The 27,263-nt window shown below is 42.5% G+C and overlaps 5 protein-coding genes across 8 annotated transcripts in view; 3 read left to right on the top strand and 2 right to left on the bottom strand.

Moving 5' to 3' along the window:
- Positions 1-3: 3 nt before the first annotated feature.
- Positions 4-11,967, bottom strand: LOC117757723 (zinc finger protein 420-like). Its single transcript, XM_034579103.1, has 10 exons — positions 11,957-11,967; positions 11,780-11,865; positions 5,310-5,512; positions 5,103-5,195; positions 4,808-4,903; positions 4,447-4,557; positions 3,979-4,102; positions 2,741-3,881; positions 2,498-2,550; positions 4-1,466 (listed from the first exon to the last, which is right to left on the bottom strand). Exons 1-10 carry the CDS (start codon positions 11,965-11,967, stop codon positions 223-225), a joined length of 3,162 nt encoding a protein of 1,053 aa, XP_034434994.1. The 3' UTR covers positions 4-222.
- Positions 7,354-12,492, top strand: selenoo2 (selenoprotein O2). The gene is made up of 10 exons (XM_034578822.1): positions 7,354-8,086; positions 8,609-8,812; positions 8,920-9,097; positions 9,174-9,304; positions 9,549-9,826; positions 9,937-10,099; positions 10,445-10,630; positions 11,282-11,438; positions 11,793-12,039; positions 12,072-12,492. The coding sequence occupies exons 1-9, from the start codon at positions 7,653-7,655 to the stop codon at positions 11,958-11,960; spliced, it is 1,899 nt and encodes a 632-aa protein (XP_034434713.1). The 5' UTR covers positions 7,354-7,652; the 3' UTR covers positions 11,961-12,039; positions 12,072-12,492.
- Positions 12,493-13,657: 1,165 nt separating this feature from the next.
- On the top strand, positions 13,658-19,788 carry LOC117757081 (NACHT, LRR and PYD domains-containing protein 12-like). 2 transcript variants are annotated; one of them, XM_034577828.1, is made up of 11 exons: positions 13,658-13,983; positions 14,079-14,102; positions 14,200-15,952; positions 16,097-16,270; positions 16,418-16,591; positions 16,675-16,848; positions 17,227-17,400; positions 17,543-17,713; positions 17,969-18,142; positions 18,286-18,332; positions 18,926-19,788. In XM_034577828.1, the coding sequence occupies exons 1-11, from the start codon at positions 13,713-13,715 to the stop codon at positions 19,471-19,473; spliced, it is 3,684 nt and encodes a 1,227-aa protein (XP_034433719.1). In that variant the 5' UTR covers positions 13,658-13,712; the 3' UTR covers positions 19,474-19,788. The 2 variants fall into 2 exon arrangements, with proteins under 2 accessions (XP_034433719.1, XP_034433720.1); XM_034577829.1 differs by lacking the exon at positions 17,543-17,713.
- An 841-nt stretch (positions 19,789-20,629) lies between these two features.
- The window catches only part of LOC117757098 (angiopoietin-related protein 5-like), a 9,133-nt gene continuing 2,499 nt past the window's right edge, over positions 20,630-27,263 (top strand). Inside the window, exons 1-7 of one of the 3 annotated variants that reach the window (XM_034577874.1) lie at positions 20,630-20,925; positions 21,016-21,096; positions 21,244-21,271; positions 21,397-21,482; positions 21,716-21,833; positions 22,534-22,719; positions 23,162-23,967. In XM_034577874.1, coding sequence (XP_034433765.1) covers positions 21,022-21,096; positions 21,244-21,271; positions 21,397-21,482; positions 21,716-21,833; positions 22,534-22,719; positions 23,162-23,460 — 792 coding nt within the window. In that variant the 5' untranslated portion in view covers positions 20,630-20,925; positions 21,016-21,021 and the 3' untranslated portion in view covers positions 23,461-23,967. Of the gene's footprint in view, positions 20,926-21,015; positions 21,097-21,243; positions 21,272-21,390; positions 21,483-21,715; positions 21,834-22,533; positions 22,720-23,161; positions 23,968-27,263 lie in introns of those variants that run through there. The other 2 variants (XR_004613032.1, XM_034577873.1) reach the window with 2 other exon arrangements.
- The window catches only part of LOC117757722 (eukaryotic translation initiation factor 4 gamma 3-like), a 32,910-nt gene continuing 30,912 nt past the window's right edge, over positions 25,266-27,263 (bottom strand). Inside the window, exons 25-26 of the mRNA XM_034579102.1 lie at positions 27,035-27,136; positions 25,266-25,327 (exon numbers count right to left, since the gene is read on the bottom strand). Of these exons, the coding sequence (XP_034434993.1) occupies positions 25,266-25,327; positions 27,035-27,136 (164 nt within the window). The remainder of the gene's footprint in view (positions 25,328-27,034; positions 27,137-27,263) is intronic.

The following is a 27,263-nucleotide window of genomic DNA, read 5'->3' as shown; positions in this document are numbered from 1 at the left end:
GAAAAACATTCCTCTGCTCAGTGGGCTTTAATGGCAACACAACCATTAACTAAAAGGAGACATTTAGCATGTGAACATATTAGAAATTATTATGAGATGCAGTTCAGTCGCAATAATACTTATATTTTCGCTTTTGTCCCAGACTTAATATACATTATAAGTCATAGACAATTAGTTAATCCATTTCCAATATATCAGTCTCCAAGTTCAAGTCTTGCCCAGCTATGTTAACTTCATAGTATGTGTTCGTTGATGCATTTTGAGATTATACGACTGCCTGAAACTCTTCCCACATTCTCCACACAGGAATGGTTTTTCCCCTGAATGTATTCGCTGGTGTCTTTTCAAGCGGTTGGCACTCAGGAAGCTCTTGTCACACTCGGTGCACGAGTAGGGCCGGACGCCGGTGTGGTAGCGCAGGTGAATGGTCAGGTAGCAAGACTGAGTGAAACTCTTGCCGCAGTGTGGGCACTGGAAGGGCTTGTGGCCCGTGTGGAAGCGCTCGTGCTTCAGGAGTTCGGCGTGCGAGAAGAAGCCCTTCCCGCAGTCGGAGCAGAGGTACGGCCTCTCGCCCGAATGAGTCAGCTCGTGTCGGATCAGCGTGGCCTTGTAAACGAAACTCTTGTCGCACTGTGAGCAGCTGAAAACGTTCTCCCTGGTGTGGCAGCGCTCGTGCTTCTTCATGCTGCGCTCCCTCTTGAAGCTCTTGCCGCAGAAGGAGCACATGAAGGGCATCTCCTCTGAGTGGATCTTCATGTGGTTCCGGAGACCCCCCTTGTAGAGGAACCCCTTGCCGCACTGTGTGCATGTGTGCGGCCGCTCCCTCTGATGGATGCGTTGGTGGGCGCTCAGAGCTGCTCGGTAGGCAAAGCTCTTCCCGCAGTTGCACTTGTGCAGCCTTTCTTCCTGGTGGGTCTGGACGTGCCTGGTGAGGTAGCTGGCACAGCTGAAGCCCAGGTCACAGTGAGGGCATTTGTGAGGACGCTCCACCTTGTCAGCGTCCTCACCGTGGGTCTTCACGTGCCTCACCAGTGCCGACTTCCAGGCAAACGCCCGGCCACACTCGGAACACAGGTATGCGCCGTTCTCCATGTGGGTGCTCTTGTGCTCCCTCTGAGCCACCAGGGACTTGAAGAACTCCCCGCAGATCAGGCACTCGTACTTGCGTCCGGACTTGTGCGTCTGCTTGTGCCGGTCCAGTGACTGTTTGAAGGAGAAACGCAGTCCGCACTGAGAACACAGGAAGGGCTGCTCGCCTGTGTGGATCCGCTGATGTGCTTTTAGTAAAGACTGGAACTTGAAGCTCTTCTCACAGTCTGAACAACTAAAACCTTCTTGTTCGTCAGCGAGGTGGTGAAGGGACGACTTGTCCTCCTCAGTGTCAGCAGAGTGAAAGGTGTCAATGTGCTGTTGGACCTGCACTTCGTCTGAGAGGTGGAAGGAGCACTTCGGACAGGAGAAAACAGCTGAGGACACAAGTTATGAGAGAAATTAAAATTTGTGCTAAAATATGTAAAATGGCATGTTTGTATTTTTTTATTTTGTTAGTTCCATTAAGATTTTCAGGACCCAACAAAAAACAGGCTACAAATGAAAAATGTCCTGTTCATTGTTAAAATGACGGAGCAAATGAATTAATAAAAAATAAGTAAATATAAATGATATAACCTGCAATGACATCTTCACTTATTTATATTATACTGACAAAAATAATATTTCCATTCCTCCAGATAAAAGTGCAACTGTAATATACAAGCTGCTGCCATCACACTTATGTCATTCACCTGTTGTCTTAAAGGGTAATGCTTTACTTTAACCCCCTATTTATTATTTACAGTTACTTTAAAAGCACATTATTATTCACATAATGATGTTAATAACAGAGTACAACATGAAAAAAACAACGCATGGACGGATCTTCTCCAATGCCTTACACCTACTGACTCAAACACAACTGCTAAGGACTATATGACAGTATCTCAAATGTATGTACTGCTTATAAATGCTAAAGTGGGGGGGTAAAGTTGCCTCTACATATACATACAATTATTATATATGGATATTTTGCACGAAATATTGCAGCCAACAAATTGTCAAAGCATTTAAGGATACACAGGTACATCTTGACAGTGGACACACAGGTTATTTCAGAATACAGGAAGAAGACTTGACAGTTACTTTCATAAAGAAATTGTCACTTCTTCAAAGTTAACTATGAACTATTTTGATCACATATTGAGTTACAAGTTACTGAAGAAATATTACTGTGTTCATCTTATAAGGGAAGATTTAAAACTTTTTTCAGCCAATTATTTGCAATATCTTTTTAGCTAGACCCAATAACTGAATTATCATCTTTTATTCAAATTGAATGCACTTTCCAGTTGCACTGATTTATTGTTTTATGCTGTGTGGTGCCTATGTTATCCAATCTCTCTGATTACATAACTGTGGTGGAAATATCAACAACTACAAATGTCAACAAATGAACACTCACTTTCATTGCTGTCCTTTGACGAGACCATGGGTGACCCATACGAGTGCTCTGCGCTGTAAAGACAAATAAACAAGAGGTGCTTTAATCAACAGCCAACAATAACCAATATATTAAAACATAACTAAAACACGAAGTTTCTGTAATACACTGATGATTGAAAACTGTGCAAGAACCACAAAAACAGAGGAGGGAGAAACTTTGTGAGACAAAACAAAGATGGTAAATAAGAGCAGAGGTTTTTACCAGCTGAAAGGCAGAGGCTTCAGGTCCGGAGGGTTGACCCTGGTTATCTTTTTTCTCGTCGTACTCAGGCGCTTCTGTAAATTGATCACCTGAATCTTCATGGTGGGTTTGCGTTTGCGCCCACTTGTGCGGATGTTCACTGCGGGCGTGGCTTGATGATTATCAAGGTCAGGGAACGGGCCTCCAGGCTCATGGATGACGCCCTCGCTGCTCTGAACTTCTGCTTTCTCTGGATCCTGATCACCTTTCTCTTCGGCTTCCACCTGGCAGTCAGACTCAGTCGGTTGAACTGGATCCTCACAGACAATTTCATTGCTTATAACCAGCTCTTCTCCATCCTTAAGGATCCCTGGGGGCTTATCAGTGGTCGGGTCATTGGTGTGAGTTCTTACGTGCCTTGCAAGAGCCAGCTCCCAGGTGAATTTCCTCTTACACTGCTGGCATGCATAAACACCATCTTCCATATGGGTTTGTTTGTGCTCCGTGCGGGCTGACAAGGAGTGGAAGGTCTCGCCGCAGACCGCGCAGTCGTACTTGCGTCCAGTTTTGTGCGTGTATCTGTGCCGGTCAAGGGACTGTCTGAAAGAGAAGCAGCGACCACACTCGTTGCAGCGGTGGGGGCGTTCACCGGTGTGGATGACCCTGTGGGCGATTAGTGAAGAGGCAAACTTAAATTTCTTCTCACATTCTGGGCAGTCATGAGGACCCAAAGAAACTGTGTGTTGGGAGGAAGCCGGGTCGTCCTCGTGAACGTCTGTTTGGATGACGTTTGTCAAACCACTTTCAACTTTTGCTTGTGTCGCTCCTCCCCCCGCTTCATCAACTTCCTCTTCCCTGGTCGTCCTTTCAGGAGGCACTACCACGGAATCTTCAGCCACTGTGCAACTGTCTGTCCTTTCATAGCAGTGTTCTTCGATTACCAGCTCAATGTCGGTGCTTGGGCCCAATTCAACCTCTGCATAATCTGTCACTGTGATTATTTCAACTTCTACGTTATCCACAAATGAGACCGTTTGTGTTTCATCACTGAGCCCTTGCGGTGCACATGATTGGTTGGGTTGTTCTGTAGTTTTTGCCACTCGGCTAGGAGGAACCGCAGAGAGGGAGGAGAGGATGCACTCGCCCATACTAGAGGGTGGAACTGCACAAAAAAAGGACAATAAGTCATACGTTTTTGTTATAGAGTTTACAGCAATTACAGTGAAACACATAGGAAGTGGTTACGGCAAGATACTTACCATGTTGCTCTAAATGCCCCATGTCTTTGTGGTGCTGGAGTAAGTGTTTCAGGTCTGTAGACTTAGAGACTGAATGGACACAATCCTCCAACACTGAGCATTCAGCTCCGAGCCATGACATAGTCTGAGGGAAACAGATGCAAACATACACTGCATCAAATCCAATTCAATTAAAAGATAGAGTTGAACCACCTGTAAAATATCACGTAGCCATTAGTAACTGCCGCTATATGGTACATGTATGCTATATAATCTTATCTCAGCCTCAATGCTGTGACACTGTGTACAATGGGAGATTACTATTGTATTGAAGATTAGATTAGTATCATTCAAGAACTACCAAACTGAAAAAGTAAGTATGTACAGTATGTAGTAACAGCAGTATTACCCCCAGTAGTGTTAAGTTGTTATTTCTTTGCCACAGTGTTATATACATGTTACCATTCTACCCAAAATGGCCGCTCTTACCTGTTTGAGGTTAGGAACAGGCAACAGCTGAGTCAGTCGACAGATGAACTCGCAAAACAGGGTCTCCAGATCAGTGTCATACTGTGATCCGTACTCTGCAGGGAAGACCTCCTACACAGAATAAAAGACATTGTGATAAAAACCAATTTTACAGCATCAAAAATATAAAACTAAATTTGGGTATTTATACATAAATACCTGGACTTTAAATATTACATTTCTTTACACTGTGCGATGCATTTGAATTACAGATATGTCTGAAAGTTGTCATTTGACAGAATCAAACCTATAAAATATAATGATGGCTACAGAGGAAACAGCTGGATCTGGCTCCACAGATGTGTAAGTAAAACTGTCATACCAAGAAAAAGTCTTGTCTCTCTTCAGGACCTTTGATCAGAGTCTGGATCAACTCAAGAAAGTTAACTGCGACTTCCTCCTCTTCCAATTCCTTCATCTGCATATGGACATAAACATCATTACATGTTTATTACATGATAACTGCTGATGTGATGTCGATGAATGTTACCCTGCCAATAAAAGCATTCATTTAAATCAACAAATACTGAAATAAGAAGCTGAAATTTAGGGTCACAAAAAGAAAATTGTTGTGTAAAAATGACAAAGTAACTAAGAGCTGAAAAACTTCAATCTACCTGTGTAAGATTGTGTGATTTAATCTTGTCCAGGTGAGATAAGATGAAGTCAGTTTCCACAAGCTCTTCACCTCGGCACAGCTCAAGGATATACTATATAGGGGAAAAAATAACACATCACAAAAATCCAGCATTTAAACGTCAACATCTTAAAGAATTAAATATACCATTATTTATGAATAGGTTAGGTTCTCCACTCGTACTCACCCTGGCTCTTAATCCCAGGTTCAGCTGAGTCCTGTGCTTGTACATCAGCAGCTCTGGGACCATGTCGGTTGCCAAACAGACAAACTCTGCCACGTTCCAGTAGTTCATGACATCTTGTTTCTTCAGCACCTGCCACATAGAGGCTGTCATGAGCTGCAGAGGCGGCACCAAGAGGCGCAGTGACGCCAGAGGTAAAGGGTCATCTGAAAAACAACAGCACGTTCAAACTGAAGAGGAATGAAGCTAACATTTGTGTCACAGTTTGCCCTTTTAAAGGGGTTGTTCACCCCAAAATTAAAATGCTCTCATTGTATGTATCTAACCCTATATATGTGTGTCTGTATGTGAATAAGTGTCATGTTTGCAGATGTCTATATGTATGTCTGTGGGTGTGTATATAATTATAGTTGAAGGTATATATACAGAGGGGTGTATGTATATTATATTCTTCAATGTATTACATTTTGACATTATGGTGAAAACAAATAAACAATCTTAGTAACAAATTAAACAGTGTTGCATCCACTCGAAACAGCGTCATTTACACCATATACTACTACCATATTCTCGCTGATGTCGTCACGAGCTTGTGCAGTGTGAACGCGGCTCCAAAGGAGAATAATCAGAGGACATTTAGGCTAAAAACACAATGTAAATGACCTTGTTTCGAGTCAAATTTGAATGTCAGTGCTTACGGACACTTGGATGACACCACAGGAGCAGGATGGAGGAAGGTTATGTGGTCAGTAGATAATGGGTGAATTTTCATTTTTGGTTGAACGATCCCTTTAAAGTTCTTACATTGTCTCACTCTGACAGAGTGTCTGTCAATAAAGAGAATATTTACATATCAAGTTCATGACTACTTGAAACTGTGATGATGGGAGGACATCTTGGGGCTTTTACTTACACCGTTAAAGAAGATAATCTGTGATAATTATGTCACAATTGAGATTTAGTTTTTTTATGCCAAATGTCCAAATAATAATGATGAGCAAATATGACCCATCTCTGATACTTCAGTAAGATGATAGTTATTTCGTGTTTAACGTGCTGTAACAACAAGGCGCTTTGAACGCAACCTTAATGGACTTTAACACTCGAGTGTGTGTTCAAGAGCCGCGATGTTCTCAAACGTTAGCCAACTTCTGCCATGTTAGTACAGTCTGCACATACATTCAGGTCACAGCGTGCACACACTAAGGGTTTGTGTTGCAGGATACGTGTCAAAACAAAGTAAAGGCAGTCAGCTAGCTACCTGGGCTAATGTAGCTGGGATAGACGAATGGGGAAAAGTCAGTTGGTGAACTCTTATCAAACAGTCATCTTCAGGAAATCAATACATGTGTTGTTTAACTCGTTGTAGGCTCGTCTCTAAACCAACCTTTGGAACTGGCTGTGAAAACACTCAAATCCATCTTCTCATAGCGGCGTGGGAAAGTTTGACTAGCTGCGGCTAGCTGCTGTTAGCCACAGCGGGCTAACTACCCAGCCACGGCCGCTAGCATCCAGGGGATAAAACAGGGGCGTGACAGAGGAGGCAGCTCATCTGTAGCTGGGACACTTTTAAACCAGGAGACGTGAAACACACGAATAAATAACCCGAGACAATTATTTACACTGTGATACTGAACTGTTGTCGAAAGCTGCTTCTTCTTCGTGTGTGTTATACGGCAGGATATATATTTTCTTTCTGTGTGCTGCCACCTGCTGGTGAACATTTGTACTGCTCCAAAATAATGCTGATTGAACACGTTTAACTTTAGCTTTTATAGTTGATTTAAAAAAAGATCATAACAATAATACACCTGGATAAATCTAATCCTAAAATTACACGTACCTAAAGTAAAGGCATCAAACAGATGTCTTTCCAACACTTTGAAAAGTCAAGGAGGGAAATAAGAAAATAGCCTTAAAAAAAGTCTGTAATATAGAAAAATAATCGTTTAAAGTTGAAATAAAAAAGTCATAGATGTCTAAAATCCCTGAAAAAGAAACCAACATTTTAGTTTTTCATATGTATGCTATTAACTTTTGTAAATGTATCTTTTTATTAGTTGATTTCATACTTTAATTAGACAACTATTGTATATTGTTTTATTGATGCCCTGATATTTTGCTATTATTATATTTTTCTATTTGTTTCAACTTTTGGATCATTATTACTAATGCTTTTAAAAGTATTTCTCCCCCTTGACCATTCACAGTACTGTGTGTTGCTGTGAGTTCTTTAATTTCGGGTGTAATACTGCCTGTGAGTCTATTCGGCTTCGTTCAGGCTTATTTATCCAGGCTCATATATTCCCTGATCCACTCAGTATATGGTTGTGGTGGTGACGGCTCATGGAGTCCTCTCAGACCGGCTCCACACCTCTGGAGCTCTTATCCTTCCACAACACGGCGCTGAGGAAGCTGCCGGTGGATGACACAGGTGAACCCGGGTCCCGGACCGTCCCGGGGGCGTGTTTCTCCCGGATCCGGACCCTCCAGCCGCTGCTCCGTCCCCACCTCGCGGCGCTGTCCCGGTCAGCGCTGGCTCTGCTCGGCCTCAGGGATCGGGACGTGCTGGAGGACCCTCGGGCTCCGGAGTATCTGAGCGGCTCCAGGCTGCTGCCCGGCTCCCAGCCCGCTGCCCACTGCTACTGCGGACACCAGTTCGGCCTGTTCGCGGGTCAGCTGGGGGATGGGGCGGCCATGTACCTGGGGGAGGTGGACTCAGGCCCCCAGGGGCGATGGGAGATCCAGGTTAAAGGTGCAGGAGTCACACCTTACTCCAGGTAATTGTGGGTTATTATTTTGTGGATTCCATCCATGCAATTACCATCTTATTTGGTACTGACTTTATAATAGAATCCACCAGGAACAGGACATACAGGTATTGTTGAACTATGATGTTTGATAGATTTTTACATTGCAACAAAGTGACACTAAGAGAATTCAAGTGACCAAGCACATTGTCCATAAGCCTCACTCACCACAGGCATGTGGACTCATTAACCATGGAGAGCTGCTTAAGAGCTTAACGGTGGCTCACACACTCTCATTGCTCAACAGTTGTGAGCTGCAGTCAAATCAGTGCACCTTCACTTCCCTGACTCATTGTTCTGGTAAACACAAATAGTTTACTGTATATAATTTAACTGTGCAATATTGATTCTGTCGGTGCAATACAATGGTTCGTGTACTGTACATATTCGGACACTGCACATATTTCAACCGGCCTCATTCATGCCTCAGTCACTTTGACCAGAGCTGAGAATCTCTTAAATGTGTGACAGCCAGATTTCAATCTCCCACAGAGACGGTGACGGCAGGAAGGTGCTTCGCTCCAGCATCAGAGAGTTCCTCTGCAGCGAGGCCATGGCTGCCCTGGGGATACCCAGCACCCGTGCGGCCTCCCTCGTCACCTCTGACCTCCGTGTCATGAGAGATCCCCTCAACAGTGGCCAGCGGAGTCCTGAGCGATGCTCGGTGGTCCTGCGCCTCGCGCCGTCCTTCATCAGGTGCGGTTCATCAAGTGCTGTCAGACCTTTATCCATATATACAAACAGCCTTCTGTCAAAGAGGGATCTGGAAAAAATATGGAATCTCTCTTTAATTTGTTTTAAAGGTTCGGATCCTTTGAGATCTTTCTGGGCCGTGATGAATTCTCCGGCCTGCAGGGTCCCAGCGCCGGGCGGCATGACATTCGTGCTCAGCTCTTGGATTACGTCATTGACAGCTTCTTTCCTTCCATTCAGCAGGATCACAGCGACCGGAAAGATAGAAATATGGCTTTTTTCAGAGAGGTGAGAAACCTGCATACACCTGCAGCAGCTCTTACTTTAGCTGGTGGTGTTCATCATTAGATGTGTTTATCCCCAGGTGATGACGCGAACTGCTGAGCTAGTGGCCAAGTGGCAGTGTGTTGGTTTTTGCCATGGCGTCCTTAACACAGACAACATGAGCATCTTGGGTCTCACTCTGGATTATGGCCCCTTCGGTTTCATGGACCGGTAAACTACCTAAAGTTGCAATCCGAAGCATGTGCTCTTTTCATTTATATTTCTTACAATCTGATATATTGTTCCTCTGCTCAACAAAGGCTGAACTTAAAAAAATATATATAATTTTCAGCTATACCTCAGTAAGATTACAGTGTTTTGAAGTAAAGTAAGTAGAAAGAAGATGTAAGAACAATGTCATTCCATCCAGTACATCATATTCTTCTATGTATAAAAACTCTTCCTCCTGTGTCAGGTATGATCCAGATTTTATCTCCAACGCCTCGGACAAAAGAGGCCGTTACTCATACCAAGCCCAGCCGTCTGTGTGCCGCTGGAACCTGGCTCGCCTGGCCGAAGCGTTGGGCTCCGAGCTGGATCCCGCTGAGGCAGGAGCTATCCTCGATGACTTTATGCTCGAGTACGAAGGCTTCTACCTGAGTATCATGAGGAGGAAGCTGGGCCTCGTGAGCCGAGAGGAGGCAGAGGACGGCCAGCTCATATCGGACCTGCTGCGTGTCATGCACAACACTGGTACAGAGACCCGGAAGACAAATGTCATGGAACTTTAAAACAGTGTAGCCATCGTGCAGCCTTCTCTATGTCCTCTGCTTCCCTCAGTGTCATTGTGCTTCTAAATCCAGGTGCAGATTTCACCAACACCTTCCGCCTGCTGAGCCGTGTCCCCTGGCCTGAGGAGGGCGACTGTGAGAGGGAAGCAGTGGGGCCTGTAGTGGACCTCATCCTGCAGCAGTGTTCCTCCATTGAGGAACTTAAGGTTGCTAATATGCCAACAATGGAGGACCGGTGAGGGGTATATGGTGGTTGCATATACATTTGTCGGATAAAAAAGCAGCTGTAATAAGAACATAAAGCCTCTGTCTGCCACACCATATACACCTGAATGTACATCTAATCCTGTGTGAGCAGAGTCCCAGTTTCAGACGATCACATTTTTATTGTCATCTAATTTGTTTTTCTTTCAAATGCTAGCATTTTGGGGAAAGGTCTTACCGAGACAATATGTGAGTTAAAGGTGTTGTTTGGTTGCATCTGGTAGGATTTACCTAGGAGACAGTAGCAGGCTTATGTGGAACAGAGTGTAGGACTAAACGTGTGGTCACGTCTCCTCAGCATATTCTCTGCTTCTAGTGAACTGGCGATGATTTTGTCCATGGCACACACCAACCCGGTCATGTTCAGCATGGCGGCAGGCAGCCCAGGTGTGGCCCAGCAGCTGGAGCGGATGGGTCGGCTAAAGGAGCTGCTTGAGACGGATCAAGAGGAGCTCAAGGAAAAGCAGCGTGACGACTGGACTCACTGGGTTAGAAGATACAGGTGAGATAAGAGTTTAAAAAGTGTACAAAAAGACGCACAATGGGCACCTCACTAACAAAGTTCTTTAATGTGAGTGATATTAAAAAGTAGGAGGCAGCATTCACTTTGATTTGGATTAAAAGCTAAATCTTACTTTTACTTAATGATCCCAATAGGCAAGGGAGTAACGGATTTCTGATAGTGATCAATAGTGGCCGATAATATATATTTTAAAAACATTGGCCTAAGATGTTGTTATCAAACCCTCATGACAAAGAAATACAATTGAGCCTTGATATTTTACAGTTCAACCAAAAACACTATCATAAATAACTGTAGATAAAAAGAAAACACAATCAAATATATTGAAGCTGATTTAAGAAAATAAAACTGTTTCTTATGTAAAATGTAAACACTGACACTGAGACCTTTTCTACATTTGTCAGTGCACAGTATAAAAAGAGGGAACAAGCTTGGCAACTGGCTGAAGGACTTAGTGGAACATTAAGCAGAGAAAAGCATCTTTTGAAGGAGTTGTTCAGTAGCAAATGAGTGAAAACAAGAGAGTGAAAATTAGATGTACATATGGCTTTTTATGTAAATATCATCTTTGTCGGTCTAAATGAGCTACGACAATTTGCAATGGCAAATCTTCTTGTCCTGAATTAACAGGAGGCGTTTATCCAGGGAGTGTGATGACACGAGTAACTTGTCCCCAATCAAAAAGCGGAGGCTCAGTGTGATGAACAGCAACAACCCCCGGGTCGTGCTACGCAACTACATCGCCCAGAATGCAATTCAAGCTGCAGAAAAAGGAGACTTCTCTGAGGTCAGGAGATTTTGATGGATTCTTTTCTAGAAACCTCCATTCTAGGTTCCTTATAGCAGCCCTCTTCACACTGTGTGTTTTGTTGTTGATTTTTTTGAGTGTATAACAGTTTGGTCAGTAGAAATCCTTGTCTTGGTTATGTGGACTTTATCTTGTCTTGTGCTCCTTGTGATTTCACAGCCAGGTTATCTCCAATTGGTAAAAGAGCACAGCTGTCAGTGATACATAGTTTTAATGGACTTTGTCGCTGCTGTTCCTTCGTGTTTCTAAAATATTGAAATGATTGTATATATGTTCTCAATCATATTTTTGCTTCAAGGACCAATAGTAGTCATCTGTACCTCTGTTCTGCAGGTCAACAGGGTCCTGGAAGCTCTGGAGGACCCATACTCTGACACATCTGGACTGGAGCCTCCGGATGGATTTACTGCATGTGGAGAAAAGGAGCAGAGGGAGAAGGATGTGACTGTTGGCTATGACAGGAAACCTCCTACCTGGGCTCAAAGGATTTGTATCACCTGATCCTCATAGAGCCCCTGAGGGAGGGAGGGAGGTCTGTTTCCACTGGTTGACCACATCGGCCTCAGATCAAACAAGAAGTGTGATGCCGGTAGTGATACCATTTGCAGCCAGTGTTTGTCTCCATTTCCACATCAGACTGTCTCTCCTGCCTCCTGAAGAGAGGGTGTTGTGTAACCCAGTGTGTTCCTGTGTCCATCAGTGTGGCCATAAATCTCTGTGTGTTCTTATATGTTTTTACTGCAGTGTGTAAAGGTTAGAAAGAGTAACACAACGGCATCACGACCAAAGTCAATAAATCATTTCAGTTCAAATAATTCTGTTGATTTCCTAAAGCTGATTTGATGCAAGTATTCAGAGTATTAATGAACTGCAATGTAAGCGTAACGTAAAAATCTGTGACTCTGCTGATGAAGTATGACGGCCCAGATGACCAGTCACACAGTGAACTGTCTGGGTCTGAAACACCAGGAACACACTGACATCAATCATTTACAGGTTTATTATGGGCTTTTGTTTGTACTGTGAAATTGAAATACATATATACATATACATAATTGCCTGTGGTGGTGTGCGTGTCTTTTTTCCCCCTTTTTGTATTTTTTAAATCTATAGATATTAGCTCAATATCGTAAAGGCCCTGAAATTCAAGTCTTTTTTACATGAGGATTTTTGCATTTGTTTAAGCTTTTTCTATTGGTTTGAAGTGGACAGGGCATCATGGATTTCCATGAAACAAATAAAGTTTAGTTTATTACATTTATTTGCCAGGGATCATGCACAATATAAAGTTAGATTTATTCATCGAGAAAATCTCCATCTGTAGCCCCTGAGCAGGTTGACACAAACATTAATACTACCAATGCAATTATTAAGAAAAGAATAAAAACAAATATAAATACATTAAATACTCATTTCAATTACAGATCCAAAAATACAATATGTACATACAAATTTCAATAATTACACCTAATTCTATGTTGACTGTAAACGCTTTTTAAATGAATTTTTGCAGTGATATTGTTCTTACTCTCTCATAGTTCTTATTATCAGTTGTAGATTCAAAGAGGTCCCTAGGAAGTACATACACAGGTATGCTGGTATTTATTAACTTTGCACTGCTGAGCAGGAAGCACTGAGCTGTGGCTTTACTGTAAACATCGTATCACAGCCTCACAACAGCCTTCCAGCTCACCAAAAAGCATTTCTATTGCAGGACAGATAGGCCCCTTTTCTTTTGGTTTATGTGGTCACAATAAAAAAAAAATATATATATATATATGTATATAAACTACACAACTACAACTTATGCAGCATTATATATAAAGCTTCATAACGAATCTTGTAGTTTTTAGGGAAAAGTTTTACTTTACCATTTCATAAGCAGCCTCTATGCCTGCCTATGTTGACTGGACTGGTTCAACTTGTTTAGTGGTGGTTGGCATGCAAACATGCAGTCAAGCTGATAAAAGGGGCAGGAATCAAGCATTTACAGTAAAAGGAGGTTGCTGTTGCTTTCTGTGATGATTGCATGGCTGTAAAACTTTAGAGAGCTCAACAGTAACTAGGGAACATTTATCATCTCGAAAGTGAAACTGTAAGTGTGCATTTAAATCTGACTTTAGACTTTAGACTAGGGAACATTTATCATCTCGAAAGTGAAACTGTAAGTGTGCATTTAAATCTGACTTTAGACCGAGGGTGGATGCACAACAGAAGGACTGGTTTATGGCATGATTCAAACGGAGAAGAGATATGGCGCGGGTCCCGGAGCTGATCTTGGAAACCTTCGAGGAGCTTGTTGATAAAGAGCTGAGGACTTTCCAGTGGTATCTTTACAGTAATGTTCTTGAAGAATTCCCTCATATTCCAAAGTCTAAGCTTGACGGAGTGGACAGGCCGGGCACTGTGGATCTTCTGGTACAGACATACGGCTACGACGATGCTGTTACTGTCACAGTGGACATACTGACGAGGATGCAACTAAAACTGTGGGCTGACACAGTAAAGAAGAAGTATGAGGAAGGTAAAAAATTATGAAAAAGTTTAAAAAATGTACACAAGTTAGTGTCAAATATCTTGGTCACGTAACGTCGTTTTTTTTCTCTGTTTCTTTATCAGTTTCAAGCAATCCAATAAGCAATGGTAAGCAGACATGAAGCCACATACAAGCCTATGTTCAAAATTCAAACCGATATCACCGTGTACACAGGATTGAAAAGTTAATTTATTCTTTGAACAGAAATCAACCACCATGCAATCCAAGACAAACTGAAATCCACTCTGCGGGAGAAGTACCAAAACATATATGAGGGGAACGCAGATGAAGGGGACACTGTCTTCCTCAACAAAATCTACACTGAACTGCGCCTGATCGAAGGAGCCTGGGGAGGCTTCAGCACGGAGCATGAGGTCAGACAGCAGAGGTTCCACCATGCGACAACAGAGGAGACTATAATAAAAGCCAGCAACATTTTCAAACCCAACTCCAAACAAGAGAAACGAATAAGAACTGTGCTCACCCAGGGTATCCCAGGAGTGGGCAAAACTGTCTGTGTGCAGAAGTTTACCCTGAGCTGGGCAGAAGGAGAAGAAAATCAGGAAATCGCCTTCCTCTTTCCACTTCCTTTCCGGGAACTGAATCCCAACATTGGGGAAGTGGACTACAGTCTCATGCAGCTACTCCACCAGTTCTTCCCTGACATGAAATCCCTTGAGACGCTGGGGAATGAATGCAGAGTCTTGTTCATCTTTGACGGCCTCGACGAGACCCTCCTGCCTCTGAACTTCAAGCACAACAAGGTCCTGAGAGACGAGACGGAGCCAGCTTCCCTGGATGTCTTGATCACAAACCTCATCACTGGGGATCTGCTCGGGAACGCCCTCATCTGGATCACGTCCAGACCTGCCGCAGCCAGCCGCATCCCTCGAAAACACATCCACCAGTGGACCGAGGTCAAGGGCTTTGCTGACGAACAGAGGGAGGAGTACTTTAAGAGGCGTTTGAGTGATGAAAACCTCGCCACCAGAATCATCAACCACGTGAAGTCATCAAGGAGCCTCTACACCATGTGTCAAATACCGGTTTTCTGCTGGATCACTGTCACTGTGATGAAGAAAATGCTGCGAGACAACTTGACAGGAGTTATGCCCAAAACCCTGACCGAGATGTATGCATATCTCCTTCTGTGCCAGACAGACAGGATGATGGAAGGGCACTACCCAATGGAAAGTGACAGCGTTGTTTTGAAGCTAGCAGAACTGGCGTACCGTCAACTGGAGAAGGGTAAACTGATTTTCTACGCGGCCGACCTGAAAGAATGTGGCATGGATGTCAAAGAGGCAACTATTTACTCAGGGGTTTGCACAGAGCTTTTTGTGATGGAGGGAAGAAGGAGGCGTGAAGTTTTTAGCTTCGTACATTTGACCATTCAGGAGTTTCTGGCAGCTGTGTACGCCCATCACTCATACGTGCAAAAAAGGGACAATGTTGTTCTTGGGTACCTGAAAAGGATGCAAACAAGATGGCTCCCCAAGTCACTGTTCAAGTTTCACAAAACTGCCATTGAAAAAGCCTTGGAGAGTAAGGATGGCCACTGGGACCTGTTCCTTCGGTTTCTCCTGGGACTGTCGCTGGAGTCAAACCAGGAGCTCCTGGGTAGGATACTGAATTTGGAGGCAGAAGGAGAGGAAGATTTGCCAAGAACCGTACAGTTCATCAAGGAGAAGATCAGAGAGGAACCAGAGTCCAACCACAACCTGTTCCATTGCCTGAGTGAGCTCAGAGAGGAGTCTTTGGTGCAGGAGATCCAGAGCTTTGTGAGTTCTGGGACGCTCGCAGCCAAAAAACTGTCTCCAGTTCAGTGGTCTGCGCTCACATTTGAACTGATGACATCAGACGCCACAGAAGAGGAGTTTGACTTGAAGAAGTACATACGATCAGAAGAAGGAGTAGCAAAGCTGCTGGATGTCATTACCTCCTCCACACGTGCTCTGTGAGTTTACTTACATGGCAATATATGTTTAATTTGAATTTTAGCTGCTCTCTAAGCCGCTAACAAATGTGTGTTCTGCCAGTCATTCTAAGCCTGAGAAGTTTTATATCTCTTAATTCTATTTAACATGCTGTTTTTTTATAGGCTGAATCACTGCAAGCTCACTGAAAAGTGCTGCAAGGACTTGGCCTCCGCGTTGAACTCGACCTCCTCTCGTCTGACAGAGCTGGACCTGAGCGACAACAGCCTGAAGGATTCAGGGGTGAAGCTACTTTCTGTTGGATCACGAAATCCACTCTGTAAACTGAAGATTTTAAGGTCTGTAACACTTAACTTAAGAGACTAAAATACTGCAACTCATCCCTGCAAGCAGTACCACTACTTACTGTGGTTGAGGTTTGCTGTCATACTTGTTATTTTCCAGGACAGGATCATAAAAGAGATTCTACTTCCCTTTTCTTTTAGATTACAAAAGTGTAAACTGGAAGGGGACTGCTGTGAAACACTGGCTGTTGCTCTCAGCACAGAGTCGACCAAACTCAGAGAACTGGACCTGAGTGCTAATGACTTCCAGAAAACAGGAGTAAAGGCTCTGTGTGTGGGACTACACAGCCATCACTGCAAACTGGAAACACTGAGGTTAAACCTGCTTGTTGCTGACAAACAGATCTTTTAGTTGGACTCAGGATTTAAATCAACGTTTTTCCTTCTTTCCTCTGCAGGTTGAATCGGTGCAGGCTGAACCAGAGCTGCTGTGAAGATCTGGCCTCAGTTTTAAATTCAGGCTCATCTCACCTGAAAAATCTTGAGCTGAGTAACAACAGTCTGAAAGATCCTGGTGTGTCTCAGCTCACTGCTGGACTGAGAAGTCCCCACTGTAGACTGGAGACACTCAGGTCAGTGCGTCCTCTTTACTGTAGAATTTGAGCGTTGTTGTTTTAGCCACAGTATTGCAGGACCTGTGAAGTTACTGTGGCAATGCCAAAACATAACTGCTGCTCAAGTATTTAAATTTAGTTCATTCAGCGAGAAGGATGATTATACACATTATATTTTGTTTTGATGTTCAGCCCTAATTTCGAGTTCTTTCTAAATTTCTTTAAAATTTTGTTTAAAGAGGCATTAAATCAAGGTTTGGCCACTAGAGGGCAGAAAAATAAAATAAGCTGACAGATTCAGGAGCAGAGTAAACATTTCCAGGTTTGTCTGGAGAGGTCAAAACTTGTAGAATAAAAGAATAATGAATATATTTTCATTTGATATTTACCTTTCAGGCTCAGCTGGTGTGGCCTTACACAGAAATGCTGCGATCACATCGGCTCAGCTCTCAGTAGTGACTCTACCCGCCTCAGAGAACTGGACCTGGCTGGAAACAAGCTGCAGGGTCCAGACATACAGCTGCTGTGTGCTGGACTGAGAAGTCCACACTGCAAACTGGAGACATTAAGGTGAGGACACTCAGGTTCAGTGGTATAATGTAGTAGCTTATGACTGTTCTTTGGTGAAATAATGAATAGCACCAGCTTAGTGCAGCTTATCTTTTTAACTTTTTAACACCAGATAATTAACACAACATATTCTCAACCCCAGGGTAAACGAGGGCAATTTCCAGAAATGCTGCGCTGAGTTTGCCTCAGTCCTAAACTGCAACACCTCTCACCTGAAAGAGCTCAATCTGAGTGGGAACGACCTGCAGGACTCAGAGGTGAAGCTGCTCTCTGAGGGACTTGCAAGTCCACACTGTAAACTGGAGACATTAGGGTGAGTCGGCTTTTCTTTTAGCTAAATATCATATTTTCCTCCTTGATTGCAGGTATTGCATGTAAGTGGCTATAATGATAATCATTATCAATCACAACACATTTTAAAATCTGTCCAAGAGAGCCACAAAAACACAAGTAATGATTCAATATTTCAATGTTATTATCAGATAACATAGATACATAGATATTTTCAAACTATTTTCATCTCTACACAACACAACAAAGCAAACTATGTGTTTTTGGGTGAACACAGTCTGTCCTTCTGCGGCGTCACTGTGGAAGGCTGCACTTATTTGGCCTCAGCGCTGAGCTCCAACCCGTCCTGCCTGAGGCAGCTGGACCTCAGCTACAACTACCTGCAGGACTCTGGAGTGAAGCTGATCTCTGTTCATCTGGATAACCCGCTGTGTAAACTAGAGACACTCAGGTAAAGCTGTGGCTTAGTTAGCCTGGAATAAAGCACAGTGGATCAAATACAGTGGATCAAATACATTGTATGATGACAGAGCTGGTTCCAAAGGGAAGCTATCAAACTTGTAATAATGATTATTGTTTCTTATTTGCCCATAGTGTGGACCACAATGCAGAGTGCTACTTGAAATCAACACTGAAGAAATGTAAGTGATGTATTTTGTTCTTTTCATTTGAACAATGGAAAACTGAAAAAGCTGTAATTTGGCCTAATTCCAATCGGAACTGCAGGTATTTATCAATATATTATTTGGATTATTAAGAAATGTGTGTTAATTAAGATCATATGTTTTAAACCTTTCCATATTTAATCAAGCCTGTAAAATAATGTTTGAGTTGATCTAAATGCGTGTTTCTAAAGGTTAATTATGGTTTTGAATTTTTTTTTTCCATCTGATCCCTGAGTTTAGTTGTACTTTAGTTTACTTTTCATTGTGTGCGTATATACATGACATATGCTGTACATGGATGCTCTTTCAGCCTTTTTGCTAGCTTTTGGTTTTAAAATGTTGTACTGTCATTTGTCCAATAGATGGCAGGATGGTGGCTTTAATCCATCTTTCTTTCTTTCTCTCTCATGCTCTGGCAACACAATGTGTACATTTGCTTGTGCCACCTCATACATTTTGTGATTATAACATACACTGTGCTCAGAGTGTCTTCTTAAGTTTAAGTCTTCTTAAATGAAAACTGTGATTAAAAAGTAATACTGAAAATTCCATATCTATGTCTTGTACAGATGCTTGCACACTGACGTTTGACACAAACACAGTTGCCACGTCTCTCTTCCTGTACGACGGGGGGAAGCAGGTGACGTGGGTCAGAGAAAGACAGCAGTACCCGGACCACCCCGAGAGGTTTGAGAGTGTCTCCCAGGTGCTCTGTCACCAAGGCCTCACCCAACGCCACTACTGGGAGGTGGAGTGGCGAGGGCGCTGGGTGGACGTCGGCGTGGCCATGAGGGGAATCCGTCGAAGGGCGAGCTCTCACCTCTGTGGGTTTGGCTCCACGGACCAGTCCTGGAGTCTGTACTGCTCTGAGGATCACTACACCGCTCAGCACGACCACCAGTCTGTGGAGATACCAGCACCTCTATCTGGCTCCCACAGGGTCGGAGTCTACCTGGACTGGCTGGGGGGCACCCTGTCCTTCTACAGCGTCTCCTCTGGGACCCTCAGTCACATTCACACCTTCTACAGCACTTTCACTGAGCCCCTGCACGCTGGGTTTGCGATGGAGGAGGATGACTGCTCTGTACTTATTTGTACAATGGAGGACGTGTCATGACTAAGTTCTCTCTCAGTTTAGAAAGACTGGATGGATTTTAGTTGCAGGTGATATGGGAAATAATTTAAATTTGAATGGAGGAAATTGTGTTTTTCTGCTCACAGAGGGTGAATGTGATCGGAATTTTAGTAAGGTTTTTAAATATTCAACCTGGAAGATAAATATATATGGATGGACACTGTAAAAAGGATATTGGGACTTTAGTAGAATCTTCAATTAAAAAATGTCTTCCAAGCCTAAGGAGTCCTGGGCTTTTTTTTTGTGCAACAATGCCTAAATGCCCAGACAATTCATTTTTCACTTTGACATATAATATATATATATATATATATATATATACAATGATAAGATTTTATATTAAATAATGTTCCTTTTAAACAGCCAATTCTCATACTCATGATCTCAGCTAAGCAGGTTAGCATGCTAACATTTGCTAATTTGCACCAAACAGTATATGAGACTAATGTGGGACAAGTTAGCAATGTCCAAAGTACATGGCAATCCACCAAAATCATCAGAGACATCCTCTGGGTACCATGAATAACAAATCCCATCTGTCAGATACATGACCATCCTCTGGGGAGCATGAAATACTGTTTTTTATAATTGTATTAATCTGTGGCTTTTAAATAAGAACTGATCTATCCCAGAAAACACTGAGTTCTTGTAATTTGCATGCAAAATATCATAACTGATCCAAGTCTTGGGAAAGGAATGTTGTTTTATTACATTTCATTTAGCTGACGCTTTTATCCAAAGCGACTTACTATAAGTGCATTCAACCATGAGGGTACAAACCCAGAACAACAAGAATCAAGAAAGTACAATTTTCTTCAAGAAAGCAAAACTACAAAGTGCTATAAGGGAAGTGCCATATAAGTGCTACTAAATCGCTACTTTGTATTATTTATTTATTTTTATTATTAAAGGTATAGTTGGAAGAGATGTGTTTTTAGTTTGCGACGGAAGATGTCGACTTTCTGCTGTCCTGATGTCATTGGGGAGCTCGTATTCTCCTGATGTTGTGCAGGATGTATCAACAGGAATGTGTTGTTGCAGTAATGTTGGCAGTATGGGAGAGTTGACGGTCGAGTGTCACACCCAGGTTCCTAGCATAGACTGGTTATAAAGATTCCTAACAGTCTGGGTGGCGGCTAACACGGAGTGAAGTAGTTCAGTCTTATGTTTGACTTAAAAGGTGCAGCAAGGTGGGTAAGGTCGGAGAAACAAGCCCGTAAAGACTTGAACACTGCTGCAGATGAAGACAAAAAAGTTATTCAAGAGGGAAGCAGGAAGTGGATCTGTTGCTCAGACTTTCCCCTCCTCCCTAGTCTGACGTCTCAGCATTTACAGTGAGCTTGAAGGAGGTGTGGCTGTTTAGTCTGAGGGGACAAGGAGCTGCGTCTGTTGTGGAGTTTGACCTGAGCTACACGTTTCATCTAACACACGCAGGTGAGTGTTTGGAGAAAGAAATGATTGACCTGAGGGGTAGTTTGTGCCTGTTTGGGGTTGCTGAGACTAACATGTCACTTTTAAACTCAGGTCAAAATGAAGAGTCTGGTTCCATTTGTTGGACTCATCTTGGTGTTTCTCTTGAGCCAAACAGATGCCAAACACACTAAGGTAAAAATAAAACTACATAAACCTGTTACCTTTGAAAGTCGTCTTTCTCTGCTTTATTTAATATAGTCTATGAAGTCCTCTCTCATGCTGCACATATTATTTATAGTATTTTAGAAGTCTCACTTTAAAACTGTTTCTGTTATATAGAAGCGGGGGACGGCAGTTTCTTCTCAAGGTACAGAGCATGATGTATGACAGTATATCATTCATATAATGGAAGGTACAAGTTACCATATATTCATATTGACTGTTGATCATCCTCCTCTTGTTTTTCTCTTGTCGTGTAAACCACAGGAACAGACTGCACACAGATCAAAGCTCTCTCTCCACATGCATCCAGTGGAGTTTATGTAATCCACCCTCATGGAGTCAAGACCCCGTTTAAGGTATCAAGTATGACATTAAGCATTAAGCAATTTGTCGTTGTGACTCTGCCCTGCTTCATGCTTTGCCTACAGCTACAGTTTACAATGACAAAGGTGTTAGATTTCTATCAGTTTTTTTTTTTAGGGGGGGGTGTCCTTGCTTCAGACAGTAGTAGACACAAGAAATGTTCTGCTCCTGTTCTGCAAATCTTAAATAGTATGTATGACTGGCATTTCCCGGACTACCTGCTCAGGTGTATTGCGAGATGCAGGCCGATGGAGGCTGGATGGTGTTTCAGAGGCGCAGCGGAGGAGAGGTTTCCTTCGACAGAAAGTGGGCTGCGTATAAAAATGGTTTTGGAAACCTGACACGTAAGTTAATCCCAACACCGCAGTGTTAGCTACAGTTATTTGAGAGCATTTAGGATTGTGTTTGCGGGGCAGTGCCGGGCTAAAACCGTGACACACCCGACAAAACACACAGTGATTATAAACACTCCATGATGTTCTTTGTTAAATTCCAAGGAACAATGAGTACTGACACAATCAGGGGATCAATGGACTGTAAAATAACAACTTCACCTGTTTTTAAATCATTGCTTAAAATACATTTTTTATTTAAAAAAAACTTGTAATGGATGCTGTGTGATTTTTGTATATTCTTTTCTTATTTTTTGTCCTATTTATTTTGTAAAGCACTTTGTGATCTTGTTTGGATTAGTGCTATGAAAATAAATTATAATTATTATTATTATAAAGATGTAAGAAAAGACCCATCTTATCTAAACACAGGCCGGCACTTAACTTTAGGCCTTAATGTAAATTACATTACTCTGTTACAATACAGTGTGCAACATAGAGGGAATGTGAGAAATCAACTTCTACTACTACAACTACTTCATGCAAGCACAAACCTGATTCACTTGCAGACAACAAAAATACACATCTGTACTGCAGCAAAGACAACTGTTACTGTGAAGGGGTAAAACACAGGGTTTTGTTGTTAAATGGTGGGAAAGATGTTTCAAACATACGTGTAAATCCTCTCTCCGTGCTCTGCCGATTCCCTCAGACGACCACTGGCTCGGTCTGCAGAAGGTTTTCACTGTGACCAAGTACAAGACCAAGTCGTGGACCATGAGGGTGGATTTATCGGACCACAAAGGGGTCGCCGCCTTTGCCGAGTACAAAAACTTCAGACTGGGAAATGGGAAGAAAGGTTTCCAACTGCATGTCGGGGGATACACAGGAAACGCAGGTACTTTTTCCAAATGTCCCCCTTTTTTGCTTTGCTTTTTTTTTTAAAGAAACACATATATTCTGTGTTTCTATATATATGAATTTCATTTATACTTTTCAGATTGGCATTTTGCCTCACTTGTCTGCTTGTTTCACTGAGTAAAATGTGAAAATAAGACTGGTAATCTTTCTTTTTGAAAGAGGAATAACATCATTCTGAAGTTAGGGCTGCTCAGTGTTTACAGCTACAGTCTGTCTTGCTAAGGTGGGACCAGTTTTTTTTGCAATAGAGCTGAGTCAATGTTTACAAGCTTAATGCAATCATACAGTGGTTGACAGTTAATGAGAGGAATAAATTCCCTTTTAGAAATAATGAATCACTCATCTGTTGGACTACAGTTTAGTATTCATGACAAATGTAAAATAAGAGGATTTTAAACTATTACCAACTCTGCTTAAAGGTGACGCCATCCGTGGTGCCGACGGAGACGTTGACCAGAACGGCTACGGTTTCAGCACTATTGACCGTGACAACGATGGCTGCTCGCCGTGCATCTTTGGTGACATTGCTCAAAATAAATGTACCATGTCAGAGGGCGGCGGCTGGTGGTACAGCCGCTGTGGTTCTGCCAGTCTGAATGGTTACTGGCATCCTGTTGGTGATCACATTGGCTACGGCAACGGCCTCCACTGGCGAACCTGGAAATCTCACAAGATGTACTCGGTCAAGACCAGCAGAATGATGATCAAGTCTGTGTGAGAGGGGGCCGCACATGTTTGACTTCATGCTGGATTTTGTCGCAGCACAGCAAGATTGGTTTAATGTTTTAGTACGAGAGTGTCTCTGCCTTTTAATGTTGTTTATTCTTTCCAAATATCTTCAAATATGTCAACAGCTCAGAAACAGTTAAATGTTGAAGTAGATATTTAGCCACAAATGATTTAATCTGTTGCTAGAGCTATGAGCATCATCTATTTACAGAAATCCCTAAAATTCTAGCAATTTCTTTGTTATAGAAACTGCACTCATCTGATCTCTTAATATTCTGAAAGCATGGAAAGCAGGAACTTAAAAAAAATGCGTTACTTTGTTGTTGTTTTCAGTGAACTGAGAATTTTGATTCATTTAATGCAACAAAGTCGATATGTAAGGAGCAATTCGAGCCAATAGCAGTGCTGACAAGTCACAGAGTGCATTTCTGTCATTATGAATCATCTATGTGCAAACATAGTCATTAAAGGCTTTTGGCTAACAATCACACGGTGAGCTTTGTGCCTGGCATCCATTATTTAGCGGAGACAGATGACGAACAGAGATCTAATAAATATTTGACCACATGACATTTTCCAACTCTATCAAATGCCAGGGATTTCCTGAAAGCTCCTTTTGAAAACTGACCAACTGAGCAGAAAGTGTGAAGAAACCTTGTATTTTAATCCTTCGTGAGAGGAGTAAAACATGCAAACATCAGGTTCTCAGCCCCTCGCTCTGTGTCCGAGGACAGGACAAGTAAAGATTGCCTGAAAGACGTCAAGATGCGTCTTAAGGTGAAGACATCATGTAACTCAGCATTAGCTCAGCTTTAGATAATACTAGTGCAGTGCCCCGTGGTAACCCTGCCTGTTTGGAATGGGCTGTTCTCTTGGCCTGTGTTAATGCGCCAGAGCTACATCAGAATTGTTCCTTGTCATTAGTGAGTCCTCTTTGAGTCACTTTATATTGTTTGCCTGAGTTGTGTGCAGAGCTTTTTTATAAACAGTCTATAGTTCAGAGTGAAGTTAGAAAACTTTGCTCATCCTACCTGGTTTATCTGCAATGGAAAATTTGGCTCGGCTAAACACCCATGTCAACAATTTTCACTTAACCAAACAAGTTCAACACCAATCAATAAAATTGGCAAACAGAGCTGACACTGACGAGGATGTTTCTTCATGCTCACAACACAAAATGGAAACTCAGCAACCACAGTCAGCATGATGTTGCATTGCTGCCATCTCATGGAGATATTTAACTACTGCAATGTCCAGATTTACAGATTTCCTGCCTTGTCCTCTTCCACCTCACCTCCATTCGCCCTTTACACCTGCTCCTGTGACTGACCTTTTCATTCCCTCCAACTTCACCTTTCCTTCCAGTTCATATTTCCCGCAGCTAACACGTGAATGTTCTGGTAGCAGTAACGTCTTCAAATAAATGACGGTATACATATGTTTGATTGACTTCCCTGAACAACAGCTGTCCAATCATGTTAAAACAGTTGGTTTGGGAGTTGGTCAGTTTTCTTAAGCCTTTCCAAAGTTAAAGACACAAGAGAAAAAATAATTAAACAGTTTAGCTTTTCTAATACAGTATAATCTGTAAATGTTAGCATGCCTGGCTAACAACCTTATACCTAGAGTAGTAATCCAGGGTTACATCCAGGCCAAGGAGCATTTCATACTTTATTATTTTTCAGTTTATTTAAAAAAAAAGTACTGTAGGCTAACATTATGAGCTGTCCTGCTCTATTGGACTTTCAACCGACTCATGGAGCTAACCTGTAACCTGCAGAATACTATCAACTGTCAACTCAGTGTGGCCAGGGATACATGAGTGTACACACTGCTGAACTGGTCAGAGTGCTGTGCTGCAGCCAGAGACGAGATGAAGACTGATCACCCATCATGTTGGTGATCAGAGCTTGTAAAAGAAGGGAGGTCAGCATTTGCCCTCTGCAGTACAGTGCCATCTTTCTTTTACTGGCTGTGTTTGTCTTCATCTGTCCACTACATAACAAGGGCATCCTGGAGGGGAGAATCTGCCTCGGAGAAAAACTCCTTGAAGACTCGTCCTTGTTTGAAATGTCTAGTGTTAGACTTCGGGAAAGTCCTATAAAGCTAAACACACGTAAGTTGACAGATAGATTGGGCTTCGTCAGCTGAGTCTGGTCCACACTCTGCTTGAGAATGTAGAACCGTATAAAGTATTTCTGCAGTAGCTGAGTTATTACCCGACAGATCTGGGCTATTTCCCTTGTGACATAGGGCCTTTCCTCAACTAGAGAGTTTTCTCCCTCCAAGTTTTCTGTACTGCGAAGGCTGGAAGCCACAGATTATGTACATATTGAGTCAGTAGTTTAGCTTTTCCTTGCTCTGATTTGGTTCAGATGTTGTACTTCTAATCAGAAATCAGTACAAAACTAATGTTAGCTAAGTAGAAACAAGAAAAACTTGTAGCCTCTTTAATCTCGAGTAAATGGTGCCTCTTACCCTTTTTTGCAGTATCATCATGTATTATAATTGATGTCATATTATAAAACACAAACGTTATGTTACATTAAACATTAAGAGTCTTTGCTCATGATCTAAGCTTTTATAAATCTTGACCTGAACCTGACCTCAGTGTCCAAGCAGTTCCAGTCATATTGCTGAGCTAATGATGGAGTGGAGCAGCTGTGGGGAGCAGATGTGAGTCAGGTCTGAACACACAGCGCTGGGTGGGAGCATAGACTGTTCGGGATGTGAGAGATCGGTGGGTGGAGTTACTGAAGCTGCAGCCAGGTGCCAGGAGAAGTTGTTGTTGCCTCCGCACGCCGGGGTCGTGCGTCTCGGCCACGGTGACATTCTCAATGAAGCTGCCAGAGAGGAAACATCGTGTCCGAGCAACTTCATTGATATCTCCCCTTTTCAGGTACGGAATGAATGCTTATGCTCTTGAACGTTGAAATATGTTTGTTTAGTTGTTTTGTTACCATGTCACCACAAACAGAGTATGAGGTTGCTAATGTGTATGTGTGTGGTTTATTTTCACTGTGTTTATGGGTGTGAATAATTACGAATGCATTTGTGGATTCATTTCTAAAAGTCACTGTAAATAATAAGGAACAAGGTATATAACAAAGATAAGAGACTAATGTCTAAGATATTTTAGTTTATTGCCAATACATTTAGGTTTGATAATTTAAGTTGATGTTCAATGATTAATAGGCCATTTTCATATAAAGTTACCTGTCTACTTACCTGTATAAGAAAAGTGAATGGAAAGAAAATGCATAACATTGTTTAAATGTTGTATACTGAAAGAACTGTTGTACCTATGTGAATTGATACTTCTGAAAATTATAAATTGTCAATGAAGCTGCCAGAGAGGAAAAATCGTGTCCGAGCAACTTTATTGAAGTATCCCCTTTTCGGGGCGCAACACTCAGCAAACACATTTTGAACGTTTTTTCTGCTGTAAGGATGTAGTTGTACTACGTCATGTCCCCCGGGGGGGTCTCCCCTCGTCAATTCTCTTCCGCCTCCCGCAGCCAGGTGAAGAAGGCCGTGACCGGACTTAAGGGCCACGCCCTTACCCAGCTTCTCGGCCGGGTCTTTGCTCGTCTCCCACTTGTAGAACGCGTCCTCGGAGATGACGTCCTCGTCGCACAGACAGTCGAAGAACATCCGGAGGAGGTCTGGAGAACAAGTACATGTCAGTCATCGTTTCAGCGGTGACGAAACGGAAATAAATTTCTGCGAGGTGAGATCAATTCCTAATGTTATCAATTGAATTAATGTGATTTGTATCTAGATAAGAAACAG

The sequence above is a fragment of the Hippoglossus hippoglossus genome, chromosome 23, assembly GCF_009819705.1.
Source record: "Hippoglossus hippoglossus isolate fHipHip1 chromosome 23, fHipHip1.pri, whole genome shotgun sequence".
NCBI classification, from domain to species: Eukaryota; Metazoa; Chordata; class Actinopteri; order Pleuronectiformes; family Pleuronectidae; genus Hippoglossus; species Hippoglossus hippoglossus.
Note: the sequence above shows the minus strand (reverse complement) of the source record. Positions and strands in the feature narration are given on the sequence as shown.